This window comes from Eleginops maclovinus, chromosome 8, assembly GCF_036324505.1.
Source record: "Eleginops maclovinus isolate JMC-PN-2008 ecotype Puerto Natales chromosome 8, JC_Emac_rtc_rv5, whole genome shotgun sequence".
In the NCBI taxonomy this organism is placed as follows: Eukaryota; Metazoa; Chordata; class Actinopteri; order Perciformes; family Eleginopidae; genus Eleginops; species Eleginops maclovinus.
In genome coordinates this window covers 20,735,475-20,760,374 of record NC_086356.1, presented here as the reverse complement: position 1 = coordinate 20,760,374, position 24,900 = coordinate 20,735,475, and the positions used below count along the sequence as shown (strand labels likewise).

At 41.2% G+C, this 24,900-nt stretch overlaps 1 protein-coding gene across 7 annotated transcripts in view; it reads left to right on the top strand.

Moving 5' to 3' along the window:
- Positions 1-24,900, top strand: part of shroom3 (shroom family member 3) — a 51,889-nt gene that overhangs the window by 5,253 nt on the left and 21,736 nt on the right. For 3 of the 7 annotated variants that reach the window (XM_063889241.1, XM_063889242.1, XM_063889240.1), the window contains exons 2-5: positions 913-1,067; positions 11,692-11,847; positions 21,897-22,022; positions 24,189-24,392. In XM_063889241.1, the coding sequence (XP_063745311.1) occupies positions 913-1,067; positions 11,692-11,847; positions 21,897-22,022; positions 24,189-24,392 (641 nt within the window). Of the gene's footprint in view, positions 1-912; positions 1,068-2,817; positions 2,907-11,691; positions 11,848-18,541; positions 19,338-21,896; positions 22,023-24,188; positions 24,393-24,900 lie in introns of those variants that run through there. The other 4 variants (XM_063889244.1, XM_063889247.1, XM_063889243.1 and 1 more) reach the window with 4 other exon arrangements.

Sequence of the window (24,900 nt, the reverse complement as noted above, 5' to 3'; positions counted from 1 at the left end):
ACACACACACACACACACACACACACACACACACACACACACACACAGTGATAAACACACAGGTGCTAGACGTGCATTCAGATACTGCTGCACAACCGCTGACAGGCTGCTAAAGGCATCATCATCACCACCACTGATAATGCAGGGGGTCATGCGTGTGTGTGTGTGTGTGTTTTGTTATGAAGTTATAATCCAGCTGTAGCTAGAGAACATGAAAGCTCTCTTCGGGATGTCAGTTGACAGTGCATGTTGTATAAAATATAGAACAAATAAAAATAAAATAAAGATATGAATGATCTTGTTTTGCAGCATAGAGCTAGTTTGTCCTTGTATTAGTACTTCATGATAAAATGTGTTTTTATTTCACACTGATATGAATAATAATGAACTCATCCACCGCTGTATTCAGTTCTCTTTAAACATCCATAACGAACGGGATGCAGTCTGCACTGTGGACACCATCGGGTTCTTCCCAAGTTATTTTGAGTTTTACAAATGAAACCCCCTATAGAGAGACGGACAGGATGTGACAAGGACAAAGTCAACTGGCCAACAGCCAAACCTTCCTCTTTTCCCGACAGTGACACACATGCACACACCAAGTGTGTATACCTTCCAGAACAATAGGAAGCCAGATAACGGCTGCAAGTGTGACTCAACACATTTCATCAAGAGATAGGTCCACACCATGCTGAGCCTAACTGAGTCTGCAGAGGGCGGGCTGCAGTGTGACCTCAGCAGAGACTCGAGGAATGTGTTTGGAGGCCAGGACTGTGAGGCATTCTGAGCTTTGCAAATCATTTGCTAAATACATGCAAATTGTGGCAGCAAAATCATTGACCGCTGCAGCACTTTTTCAATTTCCTCAGTGAATCTGGCCTTATAAGTGTGTGTGTGTGTGTGTGTTTGCAGGTAGAGGAGGGCGGTAAGGCCGACAGTTTGGATCAGCCTCTGCTGATGGGGGATGAGATCATCGTCATCAACGAAGTGGAGCTGACTGGATACAGACAGGAGGCCATCGCTCTGATCAAAGGATCCTACAAGACTCTGCAGCTCACCGTCCGCAGGTACACACTCTGAGTGTGTGTGTGTGTGTGTGTGTGTGTGTGTGTGTGTGTGTGTGTGTGTGTGTGTGTGTGTGTGTGTGTGTGTGTGTGTGTGTTTGTTCTTCCCAGGCATATAAGACCCAACCCAGCATGTCTATGATGCTAAATGCCATCAGATTTGAGACTGATCAAAACCAAACCTGAAATCCAAATACGTTTTCTTCAATCTTTTCTTCCTTAATGCTTCCTTACTTCCTTTCAGCCAGTGTAATCTGTAACCGGTCAGTATTCTGCTGTACGTCCTGGTTAATACTCCCTGCTGGCTGTCAGCACTGTTCATTACATGTTATCTGTCCTCACAGTGCTTGCTGCTGACATTACTCTTTGATACATGACATTTAAAGTTACTTCAAAAGTCAAAGCAATTCAATTATATTTCAACATCCTTCATAAATTCACTATTTTTTCTACATCTCAGTCAAAGTCAACTTTATTGTCAATCTTTCAGTTTGTGTGTACAGACAGAGAGATCTAAATACTGTTTCCAAAATCCAGAGGAATAAAAACGTTTTAAATATATATATATATATATATATGTATAGAGATATGCATACAAACCTGTACACCCAAACTAAATAAATGAATATACACACATGAAAGGCATTAATGAAAGAACAACAGTCAATATCTACAAAAAACACAATTACTTCAATAGTATGCGGTTGGATATATTAAAGAAAAAGTAAGAGTGCAAAAGATTGTCTGTAGCAGCGTAAAAAGCAACTGGTGCTGGATTTGTACATACCATTGTATTTACCATTTACTCAGTGAAGAGTTTCCAGACAGATGTGCAGATATTAACCACATCTGTTTAGCTTGGTGGAGACACGTATTATATCAGTCACAGTCAGGTGGAAAGTAACTAAGTACATTTACTCAGGTTCTGTACTCAAGTACATTTTGGAGGTACATGTGCTTTGCTTGAGTATTTTAATTTTATGTTACTTTATAAGTTCTACTCCACTACATTTTGGCTTCAAATATTCAACTTTTTACTCAATATAATACAATTATTTGAAAATATTAGGTACTAGTTACTTTCGCAGGTTTATATTATTCATACAAATAACTAATACACTATGTTGTACTATTATGGATAGAGATATCTGGCAGTATAAAAAGTGTTCAATGTTATGTCATGCTTTAACAGATGCAACATTTAAAACAATACACCCATCAATCCTTAAACTATACTGATATCATCTGTGTTATTCCATATCTTTTGGATAAGGAGTACTTTTACTTTTGGTACTTTAAGTACATTTTGATGAGAATACTTTTCTACTTTAACTTGAGTAACATTTTGAATGCAGGACTTTTACTGTAACACACTGTTCCTACACTGCTGTTTTATTACTTTATTTTGGATGGAGGAGTTAAGGTTGCAGGTACAAAGCCAGGAATGCACCTGGGTTTGGGGTGTGACAGCTAGCATGTTGCTGCTACTGCTTTTATTCACTGGAAGACGCATGAGAGGTATGACACAAAGCAGGACTTTAGACTTCAGACAAGAACACACAGACACAAACACACAGACACAAACACACAGACACAGACACACACACACACACACACACACACACACACACACACACACACACACACACACACACACACACACACACACACACACACACATACATACACACACAGGAAAGGTATAGAAGCTCACAGAGCATTATTGGAAGGTGTGGTGAGGAGGGAAGCGTGAGAGTTTCTCCTCGTCTGGAGGAGCAGTGGCGCAGTGTTTGGTTTGATCTGCTTCCTGATGGGGAGCCACGAGAAGTCCACTGCTCTCAGGTATTTTTCTACTATAAAAGTATATATTTTATGATAAATCCTTGTGTGCTCATTGGTATATCTGTTGTGTTCTGTTGGCCTTGTTCAGCAGCAGGTTAGAACAGGGGACCGGTGTGCAGCAGGTCAAACTGCAGTTACTGTACATACCTGGGACCCACCTTTGGACTCTAGTGTCTCTAGGCAATCCAAGCACAAGTTAAGTTAATTTGAAGCGAACAGTGGTTCATACACACTCTGTGAGTCAGCTGACACAGCGCACACCATGCAAACAGGAACAGCTGGGCTAGGAGAGGATTATAATAAACCTCTGCTTGGGAGGCACAGGTAACTGACCACTCTCTTCCAGTTGTTATCTCTTAAGGCTTCTTGTATCTACACTGAAAAACTGATATGTTGATTTTAATGAAGTGTATTGTTTCAACACATTTCACATAACTATATTAGGTGAGTTGAAAGCAATTATATGAAGTAAAACCTAATATTTTTTTATTTAATTCAACGATTCAGTTTTTAACACAGCTGTTCATTTTTGGAGAGTTTAATATCCATCCAAGCGTTGTAGATAGTGTTGTTTTTGTAGGCTATAGTAAGCCTTTATTGACGTCGGTTCCTTTTCCTCGTCGTTTCCTCACACTTATGTATAAACCGTTTTATTTGTGACATATAGTCATAGTTTTCATTGCCAAAATGAACACTGCTCAAAGAGCTTCCACTCTTAGTCACCCTTACATTGTATGTGAGAATATCACTCTACTTATTTCACCCCACCTTCTCCCTTCCAAATACATTATGTCATCAGTCAGCTTGTTGGGCGGCATAGCTCTGCGTGAGGAGACGCTCTCCGCGTTCAAAGGGTTTTCTTTGTGAGCCACATGGATGGATGGATGGATGGATGGATGGATGGATGGATGGATGGATGATGGATGGATGGATGAATGGATGGATGATGGATGGATGGATGAATGGATGGATGGATGGATGGATGGATGGATGGATGGATGGATGGATGGATGGATGGATGGATGGATGGATGATGGATGGATGGATGAATGGATGGATGGATGGATGGATGGATGGATGGATGGATGGATGGATGGATGGATGGATGGATGGATGGATGGATGGATGGATGGATGGATGGATGGATGGATGGATGGATGGATGGATGGATGGATGGATACTTTATTGATCCCAATTTGGGTTCAAAGGGTTTTCTTTGTGAGCCACATGGATGGATGGATGGATGGATGGATGGATGATGGATGGATGGATGGATGGATGGATGGATGGATGGATGGATGGATGGATGGATGGATGGATGGATGGATGGATGGATGGATGGATGGATGGATACTTTATTGATCCCAATTTGGGAAATGTTTGCATTAAAGCAGCTCAATAAAAATAAAATGGCAAAAAAAATACATAAAATATACATACAAAATGTACACAAAATATAAACACAAATATAAACAAAAATATAAGTATAAAGTCAATCTACACAGAAACAATCCATGATGTGATAACCAGGAACGGCATCAGGCTGAGAGAGGACAGAGCAGGGCAACCTGCTCCAGACTGCTGGGGTCACTTCCAATGCCTGAACACATCGCCCTGTTCCAAAGCAGTTACTGGAAACAAGGTCCGATAGTGAAACATCATGGACTGATAAAAGAAGTGTCAGAGCCTGTGAAAACTGAAGCCAAGGCCAGAATGCCATCCTCCAGATTTCCCCCAGTAACACACTGATGGGGGATGTTTCAGTGGCTCCGACCATATGTTCTTTACACTATGGGGGAAACACTGGCCTCTGTGATATAGTAATAACTAATGTATACATATCTAGTTTGAATTTCAACAACCACACAGGAGTTATTTCATCTCAGCAGTGCCTGATGAACTGGCTCTGAACTCTCCAACTGCTAGTTCACACATCACCCCCCCCCCCCACCCCCCATGATTTCAGTGCTGTAACTATTTGTTGTTGCATATCAGATTATTGAAGGGAAGATAGTGTAATCTGTGTGTGTGTGTGTGTGTGTGTGTGTGTGTGTGTGTGTGTGTGTGTGTGTGTGTGTGTGTGTGTGTGTGTGTGTGTGTGTGTGTGTGTGTGTGTGTGTGTGTGTGTGTGTCTTGCACCTTGCAGCTGTGTGTTTCCTCTGTGATCCCTGGTTAGCTGCTCTGCATGGTGTTTGGTTACACATGAAGAGTTTTTGTTTCCTGGAGGCAGCTGCTACTCAAAGAGCATGCGTCATTTCCCGAATCGCAGGGTTGTGTGTAAGAGCAGGACGTTCTTAATATCAGAATAACATGAAACAGAAGGAAGGAAGCATGGTCACTTTAGGGTCAAACTCAGCGTCCCATAATGCATTCCTCTTTCTATTATTAAGATTGTTATGATGATTTTTTATTTTTCAACAGCCTTTAAATCTGAGCAGGAGATTGATACGGAAACTACAATCATTCTCCTTTTGAGTCTGTGGTTGGGGGTAAAGGTCAGATGTTATTGACAGAACCTTCCTTGTTACCCATGTTTCATGCATAACCAACAAAGCAGGACACTGTGTCCCAGCTTATAGAGACTATGAAAAACTAGTATCTAATGTCTGCAGCATCAACCTTCACCATGTCTCCATCTCTTGATTGGTATCTGATGTAAAGCCCTGAGAAGAGATGCATTTATTTTTCAGAAAAATCCACTTCTGATAACCTTTGACTGCATGGTAACGGTTATCAGTAAAGGTACTATTTTTCTCAATTCAACCAGATTTGACTGAATGTCTGTAACTGCTCAGCTTTGGCCGCAGGTTGCTGCACTGTGTTGCAAAATAAAGGAAATAAATAACTGATTCAACATGCAGCAGGAGTCGTTCCATTCTGACTTAGTTTGGTAGTGTACGTGTATGTGCTTAAAGTGAGATTTAAAGTTTCACTTAAAAAAGACGATGGTGAACGCAGAGTGAACATTAACATATCTTACCGTTACCTGCTCACAGGACTGGAGCGTGGATGGCAAACCTCTTGTTGGGCATAAATCATGACTAGTTAGTTTAGTATTGCTTCACCTGTGATGAGAGTTGACCAGAGTCTCTGAACTGTATCCAACATTGTGTGTATTTTGTCGTAGTGTCCACTTTGGCTTGAGACAGTGTTGTCAGATTACATGCCAGTGATTCAGAGATCCTGATGATTTGATGAACTTAACAACACCACACATTAATTTGTTTTATATGCTCCAAAAGTGCAAGTTACTATTAGTATTTTAAACTTGTCATTAATCATGGAAAATTACAGACATTATTGTGTTTAACGCAATTACATTTTTTAATTGAATGCGGCCTCTAATTATTTCATTTAAAGCCGACATTTATTTTTGTAGGCACGCTGTTACAATTCATAAGCTATCATCTCTCACTTTGTTTTATACATATCGATACAAAATTGGTTTTTTTTATGCATTTAGACCTACCTGTTTGTTAATTAATCGAATCTAAATCCATATTTAAATCAACCAAAGTATTGGACAACTTAAAATATTAACTTGATGATGGTCTATTTATTTAGACAGCCAGCACCTGGTGAGATATCTACTCCTTATGAAACACTACCATGGGATGTAGTTCTGGCTGCTGCTGCTGGAGCCAGCTCTGCAGTCAGCTGGTTTTATGGAAGAGCTGTGGGGGATTTGTTCCAGTTCTGCAGTAGTCTGAGTATTTGCATGTGTTTTGTTTGTGTGACTCAGACCGAATGCAAAGGTGACCGGGTCCCTCCATGTGTTCTGCAAAGATTTGTCTAAAACCCCAGGGATTAACCTCCACCCAATTTACTACAAACCTCTCTGCCATGAAAAGCATGATACTTTTACTCATAATGACATGAATATACACAGCATGAACACGTTAGTCATCTGTGATAGTTTTCCCTTGTTATTTTAAAAACACGGGTTATCTCCTGTCTAGAGACTAGGACTCTCAAATGTTTCTTGGGAGGTTTTCCTTGTACACTGAGGGGGTCTAACTGTGACGCCCCCTGAGACAATTGTGTATTTGTGATATTGGACTTGTGGCAGTTCAATTCCCACAAATTTGATTCACCAAGAGGCTAAACTTGGCATTACACTGTGCCCAGTTTTCAACAAGAATGTCCATACTGAAGTTCAAAGGTTCACGGTGGTAACAACCAGGAAACAGCCCGGTGCTGAAGTGTTTGTGGTCGCCCAGTTTATTCGCTTCAAATCGGTTAATGAAAATGTGCCTTTTTTTAAATGACTCCGATTTTTGCGATGTTTCAATAGGTTGATTTAATCTGCCTGCCGGTGAACAGAGACACTGCTGCAGAACTTGTTCCAGTTGTTGACTCTCAGCTGGAACAGCTTAGTTCTGATCACTGACTGAGGGAGGGCAGGGCTGAAGTTGTCCAGTGAGGGCCGACTGATGCTGAGGGATGATGTCTGGCTCAGTCAGTGTTCCAGTTCCTTCCAGAGCTGTTTGAGGAGGGCAGGGTCAGTCCTGTGTGCTTGTTGCACAGGAGCATTATCATGTTGAAACAGGGTCAAGGGCATTCATATTTCTCTTCATCAGAACTAAAGGGGACCGTGGACCAGTGTGTGGTTGAGCTCTCTGGATCAGATCACAGGTTCAGGATCAGTGCAAACTGTTGTCAGGGGAGCCCAGCTGTCTCCCATCTTCCTGTAAAGACTTCTTAAGCTAGTTTAAATGGTTAATATTCTGCAAAGGGCTAATTTGTATCCCTTATATCTCTGACATGTTATATCTGATTAATCTTTAATTGCTGTTGTGTTTATTCCTGCATTATACTGTCCATGTGTAAAAGCTTAGAGAGAGACGCTAAATCGCTTACAGGACGTGGACTTTTCAAATGTGATTGAGAACAGTGAGTCGGACTGCTGGGAGGTGAGGGATTAGATAAGATTGAATGTTCTTTTTATTGATCAGGGTTTGGAATTTATTTTGTGATGAAGAGCGAACACTGATGTGAACATGCTGTGAGGAGTGTGTGTGTGTGTGTGTGTGTGTGTGTGTGTGTGTGTGTGTGTGTATGTGTGTTCTTTGACCTCTGACCTCCTTACATTTCACTCTGATGTTGATCTAAGATGTGTTTAGAGAGAACCAGTAACTTCATGGTAGCAGTAATGATTACATTTTCTGGACTTTATGCTGTTGTTGTCGTGTATCGTTTTTTAAATTCTAATAATTGAAAAAAATATTTAGATTATTCTTATTAATTATTTAGATATTTAAATAGAGACACGCAGACACGTTTCAACACTGTCTCATATTCTCCGCTACAGTGTGAGGCTGTCTGCCGGTGTGCCCCTCCGTCTGTCTGTCTCTCGCTCTCTCTACGTCTGTCTCTCTCTCTCTCTTTGTCCTCTTCCATTCAGCGCCAGTGTCTCTCTGTCTCTGTGCTCTTTTGTTGTTGCTTGACGTAATAGAGCTTAATGAATGTTTGAGTTTCTCTCTGAAAAAGGAAGAGGAAGAAGTCATTACAGGGAAGGACCACCTCAAAACCGTTTCCCGGGCAACTGCTCTATGTGCGTGTCTGTGTGTTGACAGCATTGTGGGACAGTCAGTCGTCGTCTTTCAGGTAGTCACTGTGTGCATGATAGTGATCCTAATAACTTCTTCTAAGGTCTGACTGCTGGGGGGTCCGCACCAGACTGAGGATCACACAGTTATTATTAACACAGCTGAAGTTCTACCACTAGGACTTTAGCCCTTTAACATATGACTTAGGACGACATTTTCAAGGAGTTTTATAAAAAATGTTGTTCTTGTATGTCTGGGATGTCACCAAAACTGGCCCTAATCCTCTTCAGTACTTTTGAATTTAAAGTTTAAGACATATTATTTTAACAATCCAATACTAAAGTGAAATGTTTTTAGAAAAATAAAGATGAATAAATACTTTGTATTATTAGCTACTTTATTATTGCTCGCCTTCTATCTCCTGTCAATTTTGCTGTAACGTTGTACATTTACCCGCTGAATAATAAAGGAGTTCAGTTTCTGATTCACCCTCAGCTTCCTCAGCTCCATGTCACCACTGCTAGCTTTTATTTTTCAGCCAGCTGCTCATTATCACTGCCAGAATCATCACTTGATCACATGACATTTGTTATAGAAGCTAATTTTCCTCATATAATGGAAATAATCTGCCCAGTGTTTTTAGTGAAGAAACTGCAGGTATTGTTACAAAAATCAATTAATTTACAGCCAACAAGGTTACAACAGCTGAAGTATTTTAAGAACAACAGTAGCAGTAATTGCATGAATTGTATTTAGTAGACAGATGATTATTCATAATTCCTCCTCAACATTAAATCAAAAGCCTTCTTGAAATGTTAACGATAGTATTCCTCTTTAGATGTCACATGTTAGCACGTTGCTTACCTGCGATGGTCTGTTGTTATAGGACGATTCGCAGAATATTCCTGAGCTGCTCAGCTTCTGGTTCCTGGTTTTGATAAAGCAGTGTTGCACTAACTAAGGCTGTCGTCTGAGTATCAGGGTCTGGGATGTTGCATTTGCATTCACTGCTGGGTCCAACCACACCATCAAACTAATGCGTAAACAAGGGAAGGGCTTTGTACTGCAGGATACTGTAGTGACCACTATCAGTTATTTCTTGGTGAAATCTTTATGACATCAGAGAAAATGCTGCCTATGCTATTTTCACTGTGAACAACGTTTGGCCCAGAAGCATGAAGTTCAAGGTTCAACTTAAGGTCATACCACTTCTGCCTTCCACTGCCTGAACGCTGCTTTTAACTGTAATATCCTGAAAACTGTGTGTGTGTGTGTGTGTGTGTGTGTGTGTGTGTGTGTGTGTGTGTGTGTGTGTGTGTGTGTGTGTGTTTGTGTGTGTGTGTGTGTGTGTGTGTGTGTGTGTGTGTGTGTGTGTGTGTGTGTGTGTGTGTGTGTGTGTGTGTGTGTGTGTGTGTGTTCAGGGGTTTTCAGGGTGTTGTGGCTGCCACACATTCCTCTTACCAGCTCGACAGGTTTCACTTTAATGGGTGTGTGTGTGTGCGTGTGTGTTTGTTGTACACAACTTTGTTCGGAATACTCATCAGTGGAATGTCCCCGGCGAATAATATAAGTTTGGGTGTGTGACTGTGTGATTGTCAGTTGTGTATTGTCTGTATTCTTCTCTCTGTTGAAAGGGATTGTAAAGGGAAAAAATGGCTCTGACGGGTGGGGGGAGGAAGAGCTCTGACTTCAATTGAAGATGGATTATTAAAATATATATATGACGAGCGATCCAGTAGTGTTTTGTTTCTCTCATCACCTACCGTGGCGCCGTAGCGAGAGTCTGAGCTGTATAGTTCTGACAGAGCTTCGTCACTGTACAACTTGACATGAAAAAATAAACACTTAAATACATAAAATAACAAAATCACAATCCACAAATCAGAAAAAGGAAAACAAAATAAAACAATCAAAAACAAATTGATAATAACTAGGTATAGGTACCACATAATGAAAACACCATTACGTAATACTCATATACATAAATTGATTGTCACATTATAAATTATTTGTGTTCCATCACTCACCCATCTTTCATCAAATATATGAAATTGGTTTCTGATTCTCATGGTTATTTTTTCCATTCCATAAATGTAATTTATTCTTCCATTGTGAGTTTATTCAGTTTTTATCTTTTCACCAATTCCTTTTCATATGTTTTAAAATTGCTATTTCTATTATGAGAAGTAAATAGGAATCTCTGATTGGGCTTTACCTTTTTGTTTGGTGCAAGCCAGCAGGCTAGTTTCCACCATCTTGTTTCCAATGTTGATATCTATACACCTATTCCACAAACACACCAAGGCATGCGTCTGAATGTGTTCTCTGTGCTTAGCTAGCCTAACACGCTAGAAAACAACGATTTGGTTCACGTTCACTGATAGCTAAATACGACTCCAAATGAATGATGATGTTGTTCTGTCACTCCTAGATGTGTAAATAAACTACTGTTTGCTAAAAAGTTCAACAAATCTATTGATGGTCATATGTCTGTATCTACAACGTGTTTCAGCTGCCCCCATGTGGCTAACTAATATGTTCTTAGGTTAACGTACAAATAATTAGTCATTACACTAAGTAAACCTTTTTATTCCGCGTGTGTCTGTGTGTGTGTGTGTGTGTGTGTGTGTGTGTGTGTGTGTGTGTGTGTGTGTGTGTGTGTGTGTGTGTGTGTGTGTGTGTGTGTGTGTGTGTGTGTGTGTGTGTGTGTGTGTGTGTGTGTGTGTTGTAGGTGATTCATTGGTTCAAATACTTGAACAGAAAGTCATTGACTTCCCTGTTTTTCTACCAATGAGAGGGCTCAAAGAAGTGTTTCTACTTCCAGGATCATGTGACCTCTACTCTCTATCACAGTTTGTGATACCATCAAACATCTTTGGACTGCAGCTCTGTGACTCACTGTCTTAAAAATGACCAAATTCTGAATGTGATGAGAAGTGAATGAGAAAAGAGCCATGCAGACAGTCCTGTTTGAACCGGTCGGACCTGAACGCAGCAGGCCTGCTTTACTTTCGCAGTGTGTGTGATGGTTGTAGATTAGCCAAACTGCTCTGAGACAGAAACATGTTTTCCAACTCTCTTCAATGTTGAGCCATTCAGCTTTTATTTTGGAAATGTACATTCTAAACATATGGAAGCAAACTTCTACCATCATTAAAATGGAAACCAGTGTATACAATATGAAACTACATGCAGGATGAGGAGGGAACGTAACCATGTTGTGCCTCTCTCCTCAGGGAGTTTGATCCCAGAAACATCAAGGAGTTTGGTACTTCAAATCCCTCCCTGCCTGCTCTTCCTCCTACATCACCGTCACCACCACAAACACCACCATCATCCCACCACAGTAGACCATGCTCAACAGGAGGAGTTCAACTGCGCATCAAGAAGAGGTAGGAGATGGCCGAGACCCTTGGAGCCAGCGCTCGTGGCTGCTAATCAAAGTTTAAGCTGATGGTAGACGCTCAGTCCAGCTCCGTTTGACTTCTAAGTTACACTCCATCAATCGTAGCTAGTATTGGCTACTCAAGATGGTGCTCAGCACACACATTGATCAGTTCTCCGGGGTCCGAAAGGTTCAAACGCATTACAACTGCCAAAAACAGTTCCTTTAGGAGACACACATGTGCCAAAACACATGCAAATGAAGAAACATCTTTACCAGTTTGACAAAACATGCGCAGCGTTTACTCAAATCGGTGCCTAAACGAAACTCTGCAATTACTCAAAATACAAGGGAAACCTGGGGGCACTAAAAAGTGACGCACACAGCTGGGACAGGTGCACTTGGTGGCGATTATAAAGCTGGACAACTGTCTCTGTTGGAAGAGGTCTCAAAACTGTAAGTGTCAGTATATCTGAAGTAACTAGGTTAGCTGTGTTAGCTAGCTAGCTTACAGCAGATCTGCAGAAATATCAGAAGGATTCATCTGATCACATTGTTAAAATAAGACCAGAAAACATTTTAGGTAAATTTCCAGTGACTTATAGCCTGCCAATTTATAATCCCTGAATGTCAGTGTTTGGTTTATGCAGTGCTTTTATTAAACGCTGCGCATGTCATGTCAAGCTGGTGAATATATTTCTTCTTTTGCATGTGTTTTGGCTCATCTGTGTTTTTTATCTGCAGCTTGTTCCTCTGAATGGAAATATTTTTGGGCTGCTGTATCGTGTTTGCACCCGGCGATCACCGTAGTTCTCATCTTTAAAATGTCTCGTCTTGTAATGTTTGAACTGAAACCTAATGTAAATACAAATAATACATGCCAATGATAAAAAATGTTTTAAACATTTGAAAAGAGACACAAATCAAAGAGAGCCCTCGGAGTAGTAGCTGTCGCCTCGGTGCTGCTGTATGTGACTTCCTGTGTGGAAGCTGATAACAGTTCCTTCCGTCATAGATAAATCTCCTTATTTTTCTAAGCTTATTGTACAGGTTAAAACAGGAAGTGATGTGAGATAAGGGACAGGTTTACTGCGGTCAGCTGAAGAGGTCATCACCTCTGGGGTTAGCATGTCCTGTCGGTGCTACTTTGTGTGGCCACAGGCAGAGGATTCATCTTCGTCCTGGTGTGTGGTGGGACCCAGAGTTTATAGGAAAACAAACCGTGTGAGCGATCTGCTCAAGTTGCTGTACCACCTCCTGTGTGTATTAGCTGCTCGGATCAGCTGTTTGTTAGTTTGCTTTAGTTTGTGATTTTGTGGCTGTCCAAGATTCATTTACTGTAGGGTAATAAATAACCAAAAAGTTATGTTCCATCCCAATATTGACCTGAATATAATCAAGACTGGGACAAGAAGGCATCAGATATTGACACCATAATTTATTATGTGTATGACATACAAAATGTCATTATTTAAATATCACACCAGAACAGTGTTTAGGGGTGTGAAAATGGTGCGTCTGTTACACTCCTTTCAGGTGCATATCTTCAGACGACGGCCTGTAGACAGAAACTTGAAACTTCAGAGTGATCTGTTATTGATTTTCAGAAGCGCTGCAAATAAGCCAATATTTTGTGCAGACAGTGGACATGGACAGTGTAGCACTTCTTCCAACCTTGCTAACAGGACGGTTTACACGTTTACGCATTAAAGTACAGTTAATACTGTAGGAAATAATAATCAATATTCCGAGTAACCACAACACTGACTTATTTTGAAATGCAATCTTATTTTGAAATGGTCAATTTGTAACCGGATGTATACAACATTGATGACGCTTGAGGCCGGATGGAAGAAAGCTGCGGGTTTGAGTGTTGTTTTCCTTAGCGGACAGAATGTAAATAAAGAGGGAATAGGGGAATCACTTGTGGAGTTATACATAAAACACACAATGATTAATTCTCCTTATTGACGCTGTAATACCGTAAGGAGGGAGATGACCCTATGCCACGTATACACTGAACTGACCGGAAGTACTGATACGACTTGAAGCGACCAATAGGAAGAGGCGACCACTGGACAAAGAGCAATGCAACAAAGGAATCGACCTCTTTTTCCTCGGACCCTCGGACAGTGAACACCTCGTGAATTCTATTCATGTTTTGGGCCTGTTCAAGTGTGTTTTGAGCTACTGGGCCACAGCTGTGAAACCTTTGTAAAACCTACTACTGCATCCATTATTAAACACTCCTTTTATAACTTTTAAGGGAGGTCTGCTTTCTTTCTTTTAAATCGACTCCTATGCTTCGAATAAACGAACAATTCCTACACTACCCACGATGTTCGCGAATGTGCTACGGAAGTCACTGCTACATATTCTTCTGACAGTGCTTCTGTCGACTTGAACGTTTCTCCAGAAGAGAGGGAGGAGAAAACCTGTTTCCTTGTCAACGTGTCCTCCAGTGCACCAACATAGTCAGAATTGGAACTGTAAAAAATTGTACATTTTAGTTTTCTATTTGTTTGAATTTAGATATGGGGTAGGGGGTACAAAATAGTAAATAAGGACATAGTCTCCATGGCGTCCATTGTGAAAAACCATTGTAAAGCTTAGAGTGACGCCTCCTGCTGTCTCCATCTTGGCAGTGATGCCAGCTTCTACAACTCCAGCTAATCTGATATAGGTTTCATCTGTGAAATGAGAGGGGCAGACAGCAAGCAGCTAGACACATGAGATTTCACCCACCTGTCACTCAAAGTGGTCCCTTCCCTTAATATCTGACCTCAAGCTGTGAAATAATTAAAACATTAACAAGACCAACACACTTCTGTCATCTCTCTGTCTCTCTCTCTCTCTCTCTCTCACTCTCTCACTCTCTCACAGTGTTGTGTAAATCAGTCTATAAACACTGACACTGCTACAGCCAGGTTATCCTAATATGGAGGGCTCGTCTGAAGTACTGTGTGTGTGTGCGTGTGTGTGTGTGATGAACACCACAGCCTCTGGAGGGTGCTAGTGTGACTATTTAGTTTCTCCCTTTCTTGTTTTTCTTTCTAGAACCCACAGTAGGAGATTTTGTCATTCCTCAAAGCAGTTCACATACTTTGAATATTTGAGACTGTGAAGATACTAATAAATGGTAAAGTTGTGTTCTGCAAAAACTCCACGATACTTACAATACCTTTAATTTTGGAAGGATGACTGAGCAGTTCTATTTAAGTGTTTCAGGTTTAACGGTGTTCCTCAGCTAAGTGTCCTGCTGACGAGTCTTTGAGCAGCAACATGTTAGTCAGGTGATTGTAACAACAGAGTCGTTAATTGTTTGCTACTGAAGCTCTGACTTCTTTCTTCCACAATCCCCTGGGCTCTGGCTGGTGATCTGATACAAAAAGAGAGAGGAGGGGGTTGAGTGGGGTATTGCTTGTTTCTTATTGGTCCAAAAACAGGAAGTGGGCTCTCAGAGCCCCATGAGGCTGGGTGTTAATTGAGAGGAGACTGTGTATATCTGAGTCCTTCTTTCCTTTCCTTTTCTTCCCTTTGTCCTTTTTTCTTGTCTCCTTTTCTGTCTGACCCTGCTCTTTATTCTCCTCTCTTCCCGGGTTTCATCCCCTCATTTCTCCATATTTCCATTCCTATCAAGTCTTTTCCCTTTTCCTCTCTTATCCTTCTCATCCCTCTATTTTCTTCCTTCTCCTCCCCTCCCTTCTTTTCCTCTCTCCTCACATGTTTCTTTAGTTGAATCACCACATTTTTCTAAAACGACCTCATCGTGTAATTGCACTAAACACATGCATGCGCAGAACAAACAAACTCCCTCACACACGCACAGCTGGGCTCTGTTAGTTAGCTGTCCGACACTGCCCTCACATCCTCCGGCAGCATGCCGTACAGAACGCTCCTGCACATCTATCAGTCTTTCTGAATCCCCTAGACGACCTGCTGCTTTCCTGTCGCCTGATGTGTCCTTCCTCAGCAAGGCATCATCTTGCTTGTCTATGTCAGGGTCCAGCAAACTTTACTATCAAAAGAGCCATTTTGCCCCTTTGCCACCAAGTTCAATATGTCTGGAGCCACAGAACATACATGGCAACACAGATTCTAAAGTTTTATATACAGTAATACTTTATGCTAAAATTAGTTTGTTGCATCTTTAAACGTATATATTGACAAGGCAGAAACCTGTTGAAATCTATTGCTGTTTCACCTGTTTTCATACAAGCAGCAGATGCTGTGTGTTGTTCTGGAAATGTTTTGTGGTTGGCTAATTTATCACAACATACAGGATCAAGGATAAAGGTAAGCCAGCTTTCTTTTTCTGGATTTATCCAAGGTTAGTTTTCTAAGGCCAGCTGTCTAAAATGTAGGATTAGCCTCCCCATAGAAGTAGAAGGATGTGACGCATCTCTTAGCTGGAAAAATAGCTCTTATTTATGTCAATGCTATTTTTGTCAAAGGTGCAGGAAGACACGTCATTGGGACTGAAGAGCAGTATCTGGCTCTAGAGCCGCGGGTTGCCCACCCCTGGTCTAGGTGCTGCTATCTAACCCCTACGCGCATGCTGTACCTGGCCTACAGTATCCCTGCTAACATGGTATGAAGGATCAATAATGATCTGCTGTTGTTTGGTTTCCGGCAGGTTCAGTGCCAAGTGTAGCAGGGATTTAATTGTTGACTAGAAGCTATCAATTGGCCTCACATACTAATATACTCACAACTTTGACACAACGTTGTCATATAGTATATTTTACAAATACACAGAAAAGCTTTCAGCATAGTTTCACAAACATGTCGAGTGCCCCCAGTATCCGCTGAAGCCCACCTACCTCTCTCAAATTTTGGTTCAGTACTGATCAAAGAGATTATTATTCTGGAGGAACAGTTTCCCACGGCAACAGATAAGACACACCCTGCATGCACACTCACACACACACACACACACACACACACACACACACACACACACACACACACACACACACACACACTCACACACACACACTCACACAGGGCAGTAACAATTTCAGTCTCAGTGTGTTGTCTACATGGCTCAGGTTCTGTGTTCCCTGCAGTTCTTCAGTGTGTTGATCCAGATACAAATGGGAATGAACCTGAACAGAACACAGGTGTGGCTTCTGTCCAGGTGAGATCATGTCTCTGGGTAATCTAATTTCCCATGACACATTCAGGAATGTGCTTTTTGAAGTTCCATGAAACATGGTGCATGTTGAAGAACTAGATGGAGCTAAATTTCCAGTAAACTGAACACGTCTTCTTCTCTGTCTGATGACAGGATGATCACCGAGCTGCGTTTCAGGAATAAACCAGGATCATAATAACAGATTCATTTATATTATTTTGGAACAGTCAAACATGAGTATGACTGGTTACATGGTTCTCATAAGGGGGTACTGTGGTCCACTAACCAGGGATTTGAAGAGGCTCTAGTCTTCCCAGGAGAGATGCCGGGTTCCCTAAAAGATGTTGTTACAGAAGTCCAAAGACATTACAAGAAAATGCACCTGAGGAAGCATGGGGTTCTTGAGTTGGTTCCAGGGGCCTTGAGAACTCCCCAAATAACTTTAAGAAGGGTCCTAGTGTCTGTGAAGGCAGCACGCTGTCCTTCAGTGGGTGGTACAAGAGATGAAAATACTCCTTAAGGAAGGATAGGTTTCCAGACATCCTTGAGAAGTTACCAGAGGTCTTTAAGGAGGGACTGTCTCACCACAAGGACCAACAACATTTAGTCAATTCCGTTTTCAAAGGTTACTTAGTTTGTTTTTCAGCTCATTTTTATCATTGAAACAAAATGAAGATTCCATAACCATGCTACATGCGAGCTAGCTACAACTTACTAGCATGAGCTAATTAGCACATACAAGTCAACTATGGATCATGGGAATTTCATTAGTTTTATTGGACGTATTAAAACTTTGACCTCATGCCACAAGAGGAAAGTTCGGTTATCATCAAAGTCAGTAGTCACATCCATCTGATAGTGGTGAAGTTGGTTTGAAGGGAGAATCATGATCATGAAGGAATCAATAACAAAGTCATGTGTTGCATTTGTCAAGTAATTTTCCCACTACTGATCAGTGATTCCTATCCTCTGACATCATGTGTGTTCCTGTGTTTGGTCTCCAGTCAGAATTGCGGTGATAATCTAACAATCAATAAGAGTCAGTTCATTGTTCGCTGTGAAGCACATGCTGCATCATGAGACGGGTCTCTCCCTGGGGCTGCACTTTTGCTCAACTGGCCTCTGTTTTCAGCAACTCTCTTTTGCACTTGCACTTCCTCAAGTTATTCTCAGTTTTATTTAAATGTTTAGGCTGTTAGACAGGAAAGAAGATATTGTGGATTTCCATTTCTCTTGCCTTCTGTCTTTCTTATCCTCCCATTCCTTTAGCTCTCTAACCATTTCCTCATGATTTCTCTAGAAGTCTTTCAGTTGTTTCATTCCACAGTATCTTTTCTCTAACAACTCTTATCTCCCTCCATCTCCCCTCCCTTTCTTGCTACTCCTTCTTTCTCATTATCTTGTAACCGTCCTCCCTCTCTCTCTCTTTGGACTCTGAATGCCTCTCGCTCACACTCTGTATCAACAGCTATCATCCCGAACAAGCCAGTCGGAGGATGTTTACGCCATGCTTTTATCATATAGCCTAATGACGCTTAATTGCTCTGTTTGCTTAACGAGCTCAGGGACCAATGCAATGCGACTTGACCCAGCAGCCCAAAACTGGATGAGGAGCAAAGAGACAGATCAGAGGACAGTAGAGACGGATCGGCAGTGGCAGGTCTCTGCGATGGACATTTGATGGAAGTCAGGAATAGCTGAAGATAGAGAGGCCAGGAATATAGCGTTTTTCTTGTCTGTGTTGCAAATTTTTCAAAAGATGGACTGACAGTGGACGGCAGTATTAGAGACAAATTGAACAAATAACACAGTTGTTTGAGTAAAAGCAGAGAATACGCAGGTAGGAGATCAAAGTAAGGTCTTTTAGGTGAAAGTTAAAAAGAGGATAAGTACAGCAAAAGGTAAGGAAAGATGCAAACAAATAATAATAGTCAAAGTGGTGTTTTGGATTATGCAGTTGAGTAAGACGTTTTTGGAAGTACTCTTGTCCACAGGGGATCATGTAAGGTAGCTGTTGGGTTGAGATCAGTTGACAAAATAGATTTTTTTGTAGCTTTCTATAAGGAAACACCAAACACAGCAAAGGGTTTGGAAATGGAACTTTCTGGGATTTTCTAAAAGAAGACAAAACTATTTGACAAGAAGAGTACAGCTGAGAAGAAAGCAGGAGTGTAAAATAAAGGGGACTGAATTGAAGCCATGGAGCTGTTGGAGGCGTTCTACCGCAGGAAACTCCGGAAAAAGCAGAAGAAAGCGGAGCTAGGCCGCTCTGACGGGGCACTTTGTCGGTCACCGTCAGAGGCCAACGTCAACGGCCTCGCGACCGGCCTCATCTCCAGAGTCCTCCGGTTCACCTCCAGGTAACATAGGCCACATGTTTAGAGTCAGAAACACAGAAGACATTTAGAACAATTACAAGACTGGACTACCTTTTATGTGGTCAAGAAAAGTTTTGCGAAAACAGATTTGACATAAAAAAATAATCCGAAATAAGTTAACTATAGACTGGTGCATTACGCTTTAGTAAGAGTGCAAGAAAGAACACAGTTTGAGGAACTTTCTGTCAGTCAGTCAATAACTGCCGGCTTTGAGCAAACTCATTGTAATGTTTGCTGGAGTAATGGAGTCTGACTTTAGTCTTACATTTTTCATTACTATTTTGCAAACTGAATATTCAGGACTTATGTAACACAATCTAAAATAGCTACGTAATCCTCTGGTAGTTTTTTCACGTTATATAAGAAAGCCGAAGGATCTGAAGCAGAGTGTGCCACACAGAGTGGGTGGATGGTCACTTAGAGGAAGGCAAGTAAATTAAATTGAACTGGGGGTGGGGGGTTTACTATAACTGTAAAGATTTAAGTGTTTACGACTTCAAACTTCATTTTTAACTTTGATATGGTATTAACGTCACAGACATTACTTTTATATTATGATGTGACATTCAGTACTCAGACATCACATTAACACGCTGCCCTGAGAGCTACAGGATGTTTTGGACATCGGTTACTTGTGTCTGTGGGTCAGTGAGGTCCAGGCTGAATATCTGCTCGCGTGTCACAGCCATGATAACGTGTGGAGGTATTCCAGTCACGTCCGGCTGTTGCCCAGGTTCCTTGGGTTCCCAGACATGCAGGCTTTCATGTCTCTGTCTCCTACTTACTCAGATACAATCTGTTCCTGTTTATCTGCGTGGATAAATACAGAACACTTCACATCAGAGGGAAGAGTGCTGTAACTACCATGCAATTCAACAAATACAAATAATGATGGTCATGTCATAAATATTATTATTTGAACTAAACACAAAAATCTGTTTAATAAATATCAGTGCCAGCAAGCCTGCACTTTTTATTTCACTCTGCACTTCTTATTATTGTTTACATTAGTGTTACAGAAAATTAAAATATTCCATTTAGTATCTTTCTATTCATTGTCGTTAAACACCTCTAACAGCTGATTCACATTAAAGTCACTGAGAAAAGCAGTCATTTTGCCCTTTGAGACACGTCAGAGTTGTCAATGTGAAATATTTGAGAAAGTAATGAGTAAAGCAATGATATATATAATATCCGCAAATTCTGAGCAAAAGTGCACCATAAACCTGACATCGAAATCAGAACCGCGAATATTCTGCATCATAGCAACCAAAACGCGCTGGGCACTTTTAGAATAACGCCGGCGTTTAAACGCCTTGGTGGACACACGACCTTAAAGGTCCCCTATTGTACTCTTTTTTTGACATTATATTCCAGGTCTCAGAAATATACAGAACCTGTCTCTGATTGGCTGAAACACCAAACAGATCATTGTAGCATCCCATAATCCCCTCTGTTTCTGCCCTGTTCCAAAAGTGCTGATTCTCAGTCTGTAGCTTTAAATGCCAATAAGCTGCTGCTGGCTACGCCCCTCTGAGAAGAGATTGGGTTTATTTTTTTAAACAATGGTGCTCTAGGAGGTGATCCAGGTGATAAAGTAGGCAGGTGTTACCTTGGTTGGTTATTGGCTTATGGTTGCACGTCCCAAAAAACATATTGGCCAAAATCTGATCAGCTCATTTTCAGACGAGAGAGAATCTTTTTTCCAGAATGGAGAATAGGACATGGATGATGTATTTATTTCTGGGTGAATTGTACATGTGTGTACTGTATGCATTACACATAATTCATCAAGACAAAATGCGGGACATATTGAGTTTGTATTCACAGTAAACAGTGTGTCAAGTATGTGTGCTCGTGTGCGTGCGGACCATGTATTTAACGTTGAAATTATCTTTTTTTGGGTCCAGCTTTTTTTAAAATACATTCTGTGAATGTGGATCTGTGCACAAACTAGATCACAAATAGAAAACATGACTGTGCATGAGATGCAGCTTGGTGCTGATCATCTAGTCTTTCCACAGAGAAACTGATTAACCCTCTTAAAGAAACTCAACGAGTGTTCTGAGTTCTCCAGCACGTGTGCTTCTTTTTGTCTTGGCTGGTGTCTTTTTGCCCGTAAATCCAGTGTTTTCTCACGTTGTTGAAACACATTGATCATTGCCGGCAACTGGCACCGCTACAGATGTACAAATATGGGGGTGTGATGACTTTTTCGACAAAAGAAAATGAATGTGTACTTCCCAAAAAGTCACTATTCCTTGCGAAATTACTCTTTTGCACCTTTCTTCTTACCTGTTGTTCTCTTTCATGTAGTAAAAAAAGTTGTCTCTGTTTTTCAGCCATCCAACCATGCTATTCTCTTGTGTAATGTGCTGATGCTGAAACTGAAAGATGAGGCAGAGCTGTGTATGGTGGCTGACTAAATGTGCTAGGTTTCCTTCTTCACTAGCTATATAATACCCTTTACTTGAGTTTAATGTCAGAATGTGGACTGGAAGGGAATGACTGCAAACTCTCTCTCTGTATTTCCTCTCACAGACGGAGTGAGCCAGCATCTCGTCCTCACTCGTGGCACTCCACGAAGCTGGGGGATGGTCAGCAGCAGTTGGACCAGGGCGGGATGGACACCATGAGTAGCGCCTGGCACCACAACTACCATGCCAGGTCAGTTTACATTTCTAAAACAAACAGCTATGAGAATACAGACCCATCATTTTCCTGGGCCCTTGGTAGGGCTAGCTGTGTAGCAAGCATGTTGATATCAGTGCTAAATCAGCCAAACCACTGCCAAAGATCTACAGCAGCAAGTACAGTTTTGAGCTTATGGTTTTGAAAAATAAGAAACCTTACTTAATTACTCCCAGCTCTAAGTCATATGAATTATCCCTGCAGGTATTTTTGTTGTTACTCTTGCCCCCACCAGCTGACTAGAAAAACTGTTGTTGTTCAGTGCACGAGAGAACTTTAGAAGCAAGTCATTTGAAGCCTTCTGGTTTTCCTGAATTGTGGGCAGTTACATTTGACTGTGACCTCACAATCACAGTGTGGATTTAAACACTTGTCTCAGCCAATCATGGTTACTGTTGCACAAACTAGCTGATTTAAACTTTTACTGAACATGCACGGTGTTTTTGAGGCAATATAGGTCAAAAGACGGATCAATGTGAGGAGCTCACAGCTGTTGTCTGTCTGTGATATCATGTGACCTTTGACCTCTGACTGTCTGTTTGCAGGCTGTTTTCATTCTGAAATGAAAATGTCAGTTTGAACCAACACGGACCTTAACCCCAAGATGTTACATAACAGCTTCCAATATGTGATTGAACTTCTCTGGGTACAGAACATTTTCAGAATGGGAGGGATTTTTTCGGAAATGGCCTTATGAGGATGTTTTTGGAAAGTGAAGAACTCTTTGGGAAAAAGAGGACCATTTCAGAAAGTAGGGAACTTCCTGAGGAGAAAGGACATTTTTGGAAGGTTTAAACATTTTTGGAAAACTTTCTAAGATGGCATTTTACTGTTGGATAAAAAATATTGATTGCTCCCTCATACTGTACAAGCTGGTGAACTCAAATATTATTATACTTTTGTTTTGTGATATCTTAAATGATATTTTAAATCTTCCCAGTTGCAGAAGCTTTTAAACAAGCCATTATTTAGTGTTATGTGTTTTGTGTGAAGCAGAGCAGCTTTGTCATCAGAGGAAGTTGCATCACTATTTCTATTAAACAGCAGTGAATAGAAAAAAAAAGCCTATGACATGAGCGTGTGTGTGTGGGTTTGTTGGATAGGGCACTGACGTGGATGCCTGCAGTAAGGGGCATTCCTGATGCCCTTCCCCCTCTCCCATGGCAACTCCTCACACGCACACTGTTGAATGTCTTGTCATGTTAGTAAAGTGGGGATTTAAATAAAAAGTTTGAGGGGACATTTCTGCAGCTCTGCTTTAATAGAACATCAGTTAGGAAGCAGAAAGTAGGAAGAGAGACGGACAGCGAAGACACAGAGTTACTGACACAGAAAGACTGAGGAGAGCAGAGAGACTGTCCCCTCTCCAGTAATTGCATTGTGTGCGGTTGAAGGACTTTGTGGGTCAAACTGTGAGGTGCGCACACACACACACACACACACACACACACACACACACACACACACACACACACACATATGCATTTACCTTCCGGCAGAATCAGCAGCAAATCACCAACTTTTCGTCCTTTTGAAACAAACCCATATTTACACATTAAACTAAACACTGCAGCAGCACAAAGGTAAATGTGAGTGCACATCTTGAGACAGTCAGAAGAACTGACGCAATTATTTTCATGAGGAATTACAAAAATGTATATAATTGCTTTTTTTTTTAATAATAAAGGCACTCCCTCTTGATTCATTGCATAGATTAGGAAAATAAACATAAGCACAACAGGTTAATAGTATATTCATATTACATTTTAAATACATTTATTGGATGACAGTTCAGAATATTACCAACTGTATTATATATTACTTATAACCAAAGCACAGATATTCATTGAGATGATTAGCAAAAACCAATATACAATAATATGCATAAATCAAGTACTGTTGACATGCCCATCAGCTTCAGCTGTACCCACGCTTAGCGCTGATTGCTAAATGTTGTGAACTGAGCTATGTGAGTATAAGAGTATTTATCTGCTAAATATCCACGTTACCATCGACCTTAATTAGCTCAAAGCTCAGTTGTGTTGTTGTTGTCTGAGTCTGTGAGGTCTTTAGCAACATTCCAAATGTCAGAGCTTCTTTGAGTCTCCATCTTAAAGAGTGTATGTTCTGTCTCTGTCTCAGTGCCTCCACCACAGACCTGTCCGGCGGCTACGACTCTGGCCGCAGCTGCCTGAGGAAAAGTCCGGACCAGTACAGCTCGAGGGGCAGCATGGACAGCCTGGACCCCCCTCAGTCCACTCACCTTAACTCCGGAACTCAGAACCACCACACCCACAGCGGACCCCACCCCGCCTACTCCTCCTGCCACCAGCTGTCCTCTGCCAGGTACACTAACACTGGTATCATGGGTGAAGATCCATTGTTGGTTTTATCCATCCATCCTGTCTTCTTTATGAGTATACTTCTGCAAACTGTAATTAAAATGTATAGGTGGGACAGTTGAATCAAATATAATCTGTGAGGACACTTTCCCTTAAATTGAAAAGGTTGTCTTCTGTAGAGGAACGTTCTTTTCATGAGATCAGGCAGAGCAAGGGGCCATTGTTCTTGTAACAGAAGTTGGTGTTAAAGCTTCACCAATCATAATTATTCAAAGGCTTTATGTTGGGGCATGATTGACGGTGGGTGGTGTCGCTAGCCGGGCTCACCTCAACTCCACTGAAAACCCCACGCTAAGATGGCAACTTTGAGAACCGCCCGCTTTAAGCTTTAAAACGTGCAGCAACAACCATAAAGTGCCATATGAAATCAGAGAGACTACTTATTATTCTATTATTTATTAATTATTATTCAACCCGTTCTCCCAGTTTACCCCTAAGAAGCTACAGGTTGT